This window comes from Cynoglossus semilaevis, chromosome 8, assembly GCF_000523025.1.
Source record: "Cynoglossus semilaevis isolate Cse_v1.0 chromosome 8, Cse_v1.0, whole genome shotgun sequence".
NCBI lineage: Eukaryota > Metazoa > Chordata > Actinopteri > Pleuronectiformes > Cynoglossidae > Cynoglossus > Cynoglossus semilaevis.
Genome location: NC_024314.1, coordinates 4,477,718 through 4,486,437, shown reverse-complemented (window position 1 = coordinate 4,486,437; position 8,720 = coordinate 4,477,718). Strand labels below are relative to the sequence as shown.

At 40.9% G+C, this 8,720-nt stretch overlaps 1 protein-coding gene across 24 annotated transcripts in view; it reads left to right on the top strand.

Moving 5' to 3' along the window:
- LOC103381653 (ankyrin-3) overlaps positions 1-8,720 on the top strand; it is a 94,547-nt gene that overhangs the window by 40,449 nt on the left and 45,378 nt on the right. For 18 of the 24 annotated variants that reach the window (XM_025057996.1, XM_025057993.1, XM_025058001.1 and 15 more), the window contains exons 4-12: positions 749-847; positions 2,119-2,217; positions 4,898-5,083; positions 5,448-5,471; positions 6,543-6,641; positions 6,743-6,841; positions 7,002-7,100; positions 7,219-7,416; positions 8,187-8,285. In XM_025057996.1, coding sequence (XP_024913764.1) covers positions 749-847; positions 2,119-2,217; positions 4,898-5,083; positions 5,448-5,471; positions 6,543-6,641; positions 6,743-6,841; positions 7,002-7,100; positions 7,219-7,416; positions 8,187-8,285 — 1,002 coding nt within the window. Of the gene's footprint in view, positions 1-748; positions 848-2,118; positions 2,218-3,779; positions 3,995-4,897; positions 5,084-5,447; positions 5,472-6,542; positions 6,642-6,742; positions 6,842-7,001; positions 7,101-7,218; positions 7,417-8,186; positions 8,286-8,720 lie in introns of those variants that run through there. The other 6 variants (XM_025057988.1, XM_017034257.2, XM_017034255.2 and 3 more) reach the window with 2 other exon arrangements.

Genomic DNA, 8,720 nt, shown 5'->3' with positions numbered 1-8,720 from the left:
ACAACGGAGCAACAGCTGCTACTTACTGAGGCTGTGTCCAGTACAACAGGTGCAGCTACGACAGGCCTACGTACACGCAACGTGTTCTCACTGCACTTTTTTTTTTTATCCTCAGGGTCAGAACACAGTTTCTAACTGATTCCCTGTCAGCTCACCTTCTCTTTCATTCATACACTAGAGTCATGTGATATGTGTTCACTGGTTTCCACCTTGCTGTACCCTTGCAGTCAGAAAAGCTAGGAACGAAGTCACAGGTACTATGTTAGAGGAGGAGAACATGATTCCACCCACTGTGGCTCAGGAGGTAAAGAAATGTGTCCTCCAACCAAAAGGTCAGCCACTCGATCCCTGGCTTCTCCTGTCTGCACACTAAGGTGTCCTTGGGGCAAGATACTGAACCTCACATTCCCCTGTGAACGTAGTGGAGTAGTGCTTATTCTAGACTCTACTTTACTCTACTTGTGTTTGTGGTTTTTGCTGTGTTCAATATTCATGAGGATTCCAAACATTTCTAGGCAACGTTAATGAACTTCCACTTTTTATTTTTGCAGTACATTTTGTGAGTTTTTGTCTCAGTCACTTTTTAGTCCATTTGTTTGTCTATTTTTGCTGTCTTTAAGCCACCTGCCATTTTCTGGTTTAGGTAAAACACTATACTCATGATACAAAGGAATGCAGCATTTCAACTATACATTTTATGTTCTCAAAGAATATTTTCTTAAACTATAACTCTGATTTTCTTTGACAGAAAGGAAACACAGCTCTTCATATAGCGTCTCTTGCGGGGCAGACAGATGTGGTGAAGGAACTTGTCACACATGGAGCCAACGTTAATGCCCAGTCTCAGGTACATACACACATACACACACATACTACAGTACATGTTACCAGACCAAATCTGCTGTCTATACTGTCATTCCTGCCCTGTACTGCAGTGTGAGATTGTATTTCACTTTGTGAAACATAGCGAAATGCAATCTCATCTCATTGATGTTGTGGTCAGTAAACAGCAGGTTAGTTTTTTCTGCACTGTGTCCTTGGTCTGGGCCACACTGGGAATGATGACATTCACATACACAGATAAGAGAAAAGGGAGATTTGTTTTTTGAGGCTGATGATTCTTTTTGATATTCTTACTGCTGTGGAGCTGAGTTTTCATGGCCACACACACACACAGACATGAAGTCCTTTTTCAGCTGCAGTTCTAGACCACATGCTATCTCTGCTCTTATCAGGTGTGAGGTATGTGCAGAGGTGACAGTATGTACTTCTTGATGGCCAAGTGTCAGTTAAAATAAAATAAAAAAACAAGTAGACAGCCTATGTAACCTGATGGAGTTTAAATGATTTTTCTACAGCCTCCCTCAAATGCCTGACTGTCTGCCTCATACTTGTTGGACTCCTTCATGGAATGATAAATACTTCTTTTTTTTGGATTGGATTTAGTTGGTCTTTTTTTATTATATTATTTAAATATGACTTATCCCTTTATCTCATCTCCTTATGAGGACTCAAATGCGGAAAAGAGAAAGACGCGCTCTGTGGTTCTACATAGAGACATCCTGCTATCCGAGTCCAAATGTTTCTGATTGTGTGGATTATCATAATATTGTTATGTGCCCCGGGTTACTCCCCGCTTCCACTACTGTACGTGACTTGAACTGTGATACAGATTAGTACTATCCACACTACATGCTAAGTATACAAATGTGCCTGATGTACAAATTTCTTCTCTAGCTGCTAAAAGAACTTTCACTGTTACATGATAAAATATATCAGCATTTCATATACAATGATTAGAAAAGAAAAAGTGTGTCTTTATAGATTTGGTTGTTCTTTAAATGTAGTTCCCTCTTTTATATGTACTTCATTATACTACGTACTGTTGGAAAGGCTCAGTTCATGTCATGTAAAATCATATAAAATTGAACATTAAATCACCAGATAACGTATTTGTTTTCACAACAGTATTTCTCCATGGCTAAATACCAAAATACCAATCAGGATGTTTAGTCTCACATTTGACCTACTGATGGTTTAGTCCCTAAAACAAGACCCACATCATCGTGATAATAGCAGGTCTGACCCATTGTTGTTTTTTTTCCTCTTGTTTCCCAGAATGGCTTCACTCCGCTGTATATGGCAGCACAGGAAAACCACATGGACGTGGTGCAGTTTCTACTGGACAACGGCTCGAGCCAGAGTATCGCCACCGAGGTAAATAACCGCCGGCACAATAGTTGGATAATAGGCTACACAGACTGTATGGCCTTAACTGCTGTTTGCACACACTCATGAGTCTGACACAGCTTCTGATAGCTGCTCTTATCCCAGCCCTCATTTAGCCTCCCTACAATTACCCTGCAGCCACAGTGCCTGTGAAGTTGGTGGTAAATAGGTGCCTGTCACCACAGGCTCATTTTAGGAGACGAAGGCTAAATAACATACAATACAGTCAAGTCATTGTTTACAGCTATCTCAGTGTTTACAGTCCATGGTGGATGAGTTAATAAAGATCTCAGAGACGGAGTGAGCGTCAGCAGTAATGTGGAGGCGTGACCTTGGCCATCCAGAGAAATTACCTTCTGGCAAAGCAGCTGTCATACATCTGTAGCACAAGCGAGTGAAACATTGTGAGTGTTTTCCAGAACAATCTGTCATTTTGAGGAGGAGCAGCAGACGCCAACTACTCCCATCACAACAGTGAAGTGAGAAAAAAAAAAATCAATCAAATTAAACCAGTTCAGTCAAACACGAGTCAAGATGAATCCCTGACCGAGCCAGGATTGGATATGAAAGAAAATTGTTTATATCCATCATCACATCTTTTATAATAGTCACCACAGTAGTAACAACTCATGACCTCAAGGGGGCCTAAGGGCCCAAAATTTGACAGGCAGTGGTCACCAAAGAAAAAAAAAAATTTTCATCTAAAACATCAACAAAATATGTACAATATAATTGAAGACCCAAGATATAGTATCTGTGATCCATCGTTGGATCTCAGACCAGTGTTTTGAAAAGGCTTTCCTGGATCATGTTATTAAGGAATAGATAGTTCCCAGGACGTGACATCTCCACCTGCTCTGACAAACTTTTATTCATCCCATGTAATCTCAGAAGAGCAGATCACAGCAGTCAAATACACTCCACCCACTGCAGGCAGTATTGGATACAACAATCACAGGACAGGCCCTGAAAATAATTTGAGATCCGCTCCTTTTCATCGTCTCCTCACTGAATCCCCTCAGGAAATCTTCCTGTCCCTCTCTGCTGCTCCTCCTTTGTGCTGCCATCCATCAAAACTCTGGGTGGCAAATGTCTGAAAGCCAGCCCTGAAAGTACTGCTCCAATTTGCTTACTCCTCAGTATATAGTTTGGTGTTGTGAGTGTGTCTATAATTCATTTTTGTGTGTACAGACGTATCTGAAAGAAATAGTTTTTTTGTTGTGATTCTCCTGGTGGTGGGAGGCAGTACTGCACATATGTGGCTCTTGTCTGGTCGAACAAACAAACAAAGAAATGGAAAAAAACATCCCCTGAATCAGAGTTTTCTTTTTCCCCTGGTTCACTTCTTTGTCTCCTCTCCTTGCTCCTTGCACCTTTCCTCAGTTTCTTTTCTTAATCCTCGCACTCTTCTGCTTCCTATGCTTCTCCAGGCAGGCCTTGCTTGTGGGAGGCACAGTTGAATTATTCATGTGGGGAAACGTATATCCATGTTGCAAGCAACTCTGGTTATTTAATAATTCATATTCAATATTTCATGAAAAAAAAAGAACAGGTCAAAAGAATCCTTTGTTCCTGTGAACTCTGTTGCCTCTGATGCTCCTCAAGTTTTTGTTGTGGTATTTGTATCTGATCTGTATTTGCTTTAAATAGAATACACAATAGTTGTTTGATTTTTTTTTTTTTTTTTAGTCATTCTGCATTCTGCTGTCTCATCACACGTCCTTATCTCTCTGTGACTGGCTTTCTGCTGCTCTAATCAGTGGAGGTATTTTTAGGACTGTTTCCTCCTGAATCTGACAACACAGGAGGGCTATTTAGGCTGCTTCACTCATCCAAAAGTATATAAACCACTTTGTAGGCCACATTCATGTTTGGAATTGTTTCTGTGTAAACCATAGCATGGAGGTATTCTTTCTTCCTTTTTTTTATTTTGAGACAATGAAGCACAGACCCTATATGTTCTGGAAAAAGAATAGTGTTTATATCAAACTAGGTTAAGTGTCATATATAACTGAACTTTGGTGTTTTGCATTCAATACTGAGTGATTTAAATAATGCACAGATTCACATCTATTCATGTTTATATTTCAATTTTTTTTTCATATTTGACCACCCTTGTAGTACCTCCATGAACCTCTGGGGTCGTGGTCCCCTGTTGAAGAATGTCACAGAGAATCTGTCTCAATTCGATGCTGAGATTGTTTTATCAGCATTCTGAAGCACACACACACACACACACACACACATTTCCGACGAGTCATGCATGGCGCTGCTGCTTCAACTCGTTTCTGTTTTCTTTTTCATTTATCATTCTGTCTGTGTGTATAAATCAATGTGTGATTTCATTTGCTGGTATACACACCGTCCTACACTTTGGTATTAGTTTGCAGTGTAGGATTTCCAACAAGGGTTATTTCCATTATACATTCATCTGATGATCAGAGTCTGGATGTCAGGATATCATGGTTGTATTGATTATATGTAAGAGGAGAGTAAAAGGCCTCCATTATTTCTTCCTTCTCTGTAACATATGCCGGACTCATGGGCTTTTCTACTGATTCAACATTAGACCATGTAAAAATATTCCAGGAAAAACTGTTTTATTTTAGAGTAAACTTGAAACAGTCACAGTTTGTTGACAGTTAGAATAACTGTCCTGCTGTTTCAGGACGGCTTCACTCCTCTGGCGGTGGCGTTACAACAGGGTCACGACCAGGTAGTTTCCCTCCTGCTGGAAAACGACACCAAAGGGAAAGTCCGCCTCCCTGCTCTGCACATCGCTGCACGGAAGGACGACACGAAGGCCGCCGCCCTCCTCCTGCAGAGCGACCACAACGCAGATGTAGAGTCGAAGGTAAGCTGTCTGTTTAGGAGACCAGAGTTCAGTTGCCTTTTCGATTTGGTTTCTGTGGAACAAATGTACAATTTACCCACATAGACTCCTGACGACAAGACAACAGTTACATCTTTTAGAAAAGTAAAGTCCTGGACAATTGGGACACATGAGGGTCTCCTCATCGCCCCGTACTTATTGTCATTGTCTCCAGCCATATCATGCTCATCCTACAGCTTGGTGCAGCCATGGTGTTGTTGGTATTGTTGTGGTGCACTAACCACCCCATTCTTTCTTCCTCCTTCTCTTCCTCCGGCTCCTCCTTCTGCTCCCTCTTCTTATATTTTACCCCATCACTCCCCCTTTTTTCCTGTTTTCTTTCTAGATGATGGTGAATAGAACAACAGAGGTACATTTTCTTTTCTCTCCTCTCCTTCCCTGTCCTTTCCTCCACTCTCCACTCCTTTCTTCTCCTCTCCACTCCTCTCCTTTTCTCCCCTCTCCACCTAATTCTTCTACTTCTACTTTGTTCACTCATGTTCACCGTTGCGGAGCAAAGCCTTCTGTCTGCTGGCATGTGGCCTAAATGCTGGCATGAATGCTTTCACTGCTCACAGCACTTCACCTGCGTTGCCTGCGTTTGCAGCCTCAGGACAGAAGTATAATAAAAAAAACCACCAGAATTTCATTAACACTAAAAGGTCCTGAAATATGAAATCCATTCCATGTAAAAGTTTTTTGGTTTTTTTATTTAACACAGTCAAACACAACATTCTATGAGATAAAATATCATAAATATGAGCATTCCAGTTGACCTTCAGTGGCATAACCTGTTGTGTAATGTTTAAAAAGTTTTTTTCTCCAATCTATATGTTCAGTAGATTTTTGGTGTAAATGACAACAAATGAGATTCACCTTTGGTTGAAGTTGGCTTTCGATCTGGTCAATTTTTATTTTCTCCCCTTTTTGCCTTCCCCTGTATTTGGTTGTGCCTCTCTGTAATGAGATCCCAATTTAGTCCTCACTACTTAAAGTTGCACGTTGAACAGAAAAACCCCTTTGGTTCTCATTGCTTTAAGACAAATGCTTTAATATCCAATGTTTATTTTTCTTGTTGCAGCACACTCTTTATTTGCTTCAGTTAAAAAGCTGAATTTTAACATCGCATTAAAGGTAAACAAATCAGAGTTCATGATACCAAAAAAGTTAGGTTAATCAAAAACACAGCAGTGGTTAGGCCAGAAAGTCATTTAGCTGAAATATCCAAAGACTTTATTTTTTAATTTCAGGCTAACATTTATTTTTTTAAAGCATGTTTGACTAGTGCTTTTTCCTGTTTTGCTGTGCTACCTAGTTTGCTGCTACCCTAATGCTACTCTGTGTGATGTGTGATGTGTGATCATGCTTTGCTCACGTCGTGTGAGTGTGTTGACTTTTCTTTCTTGCCAATAAACCCTTCTTCTGTCTGTTTGTGACTCAGAGTGGCTTCACTCCTCTTCATATTGCTGCTCATTACGGCAATATCAACGTAGCGACTCTGCTGCTGAACAGAGGGGCAGCTGTGGACTTTAAAGCAAGGGTAGGTGAAAACACACGTGGTGGAGATGTCAGCATGTTCTGTGATAAATATAAAGCCACTCCACGCAGAAACTGAAGACTGAGGTTTTTCTGTCTTTGCAGAATGACATCACACCACTGCACGTGGCGTCCAAACGTGGAAACAGCAACATGGTGCGGCTGCTGTTGGAGAGAGGAGCCAAGATAGATGCACGGACCAAGGTATACATGCATATGTGTTGGTCAGGATTGAATGAGGTTCTAGGTCAAAGTGTCCCGCAGATATTGCTGTAAATAGATACAGTTTGGCAAAAAATAGAGAAAATCTTTTGTTGAAATAAGTAGTAGTTGACCAAATATTGAGAAAACTGTGTTCACTCAGGACGGTCTGACTCCTCTCCACTGTGGAGCCAGGAGCGGTCATGAGCAGGTGGTGGAGATGCTGCTGAACAGAGGAGCTCCGATACTGTCCAAGACCAAGGTACACACTTACTGTCACAGCTAATCACAGTTCTTTTCTGTGAACTAATGTACGACTATTCATAATCATAAAAGTTTTATTTAAGATTTAGTTTCAACTTTGTGTGATTTCCTTCTAGAATGGTCTATCTCCACTCCACATGGCGACGCAGGGCGACCACCTTAACTGTGTCCAGCTGCTGCTGCACCATGACGTGCCTGTAGACGACGTGACCAATGATTACCTGACAGCTCTGCATGTCGCTGCCCACTGTGGGCACTACAAGGTGGCAAAGGTCATAGTGGACAAGAAGGCCAACCCTAATGCCAAGGCACTGGTGAGGATGTTCACACTTGTCAATCAGCGTTATCTTCTGGTTCCATGGTTTTCGTGTTTGGGCCTAGTTTTACATCTTCATCAATAGAACTCTCGAATTTCTTCGTTTTCCTTTTTCGCACATTACACAAAACTTAAGTTGCTAGCATGAAAAAAAGTGGAAAACTGTGATGGATACATGGAGGAAAAATATGAATGAAGTGTGTGTGATGCTAAAGCTTCAGCTCTGTAGTTCACATGTCTGTGGTGTGTTTGGCATTAAAAGACTGGTATCAGCTCTGTAATGGGAGAAGTCTGGGTGGGGTTAGAGCTCTGGGACTTAATGAGCAGAGAGAATCAGAAAAGAAGGAGAAAAAAAGACATGGAAAAGGAAAATGAAGTCATAGGACGGAGCCAGAAACCTCAAAGACAGGAGGTGGAGAGAGAGGGAGAGAGGGAGGGGGCAGAGACTGAGCTGGCGAGACACGAGTGAGTAGTAAAGAAAAAGTATCTGCTTCATTGCAGAAAAAAGTTTCCTTTTTTTTAAGTCAATTATTTCCACACATGCTGGTCTGGGCTGAATACTGAGGGGTTAATAGAAGGAGTTAGAGAGAGGGAGGAGAATAAAAGACTGGAGGTTCCCTTTGGTTTTACAGTACATGAGGAGATTCTTCCAGATCCGTCTTCTGCTGGTTGTGCAAGAACTTCACTCTCATAAACTCCCACTCAGTTCGTGGACTATTTTTGTTCCAGCAGATGTTTTTATTTTTGTGTTGTTTTCATTTTTTTTAGAATGGTTTCACTCCGCTGCACATTGCCTGTAAGAAGAACAGAGTGAAGGTGATGGAGCTGCTGCTGAAGCACGGGGCATCCATACAGGCTGTCACTGAGGTATGTGTGCACTCACTGCCTGTAATCATAGTAAATGAGTCTCATTAGTGACATTTAGCGGATCCTGTTGTTGACCCAGCGGTCTGTAGTTGCAGTCAGAAAAGTTTTCTTTTTTTCAAGGGCTAACAGTAATGAACCTTAATGTAATTTCATTTTAATCTACTCATGGTAGAATTGTATATTATGTTATTTATGTCATTGAACAAACTTCATCTCACTCTGTTTATAACCTCAGAATTCTCACACTCATTCATATTATTCATAGTTAAAACAAATCTGAAATTTAATAACAATTATTGATTTTTGTACTTGTGAAAGTCTTACTTTGTTTTAAGATATTGAAGCATCGCTGTGATAAGATGATGCTGCAAAACATGACAGTTGGTGTCCGGTCCATTGTTTCTGGTGAATTTGTGAAGCCAGTCTTTGGTTTAC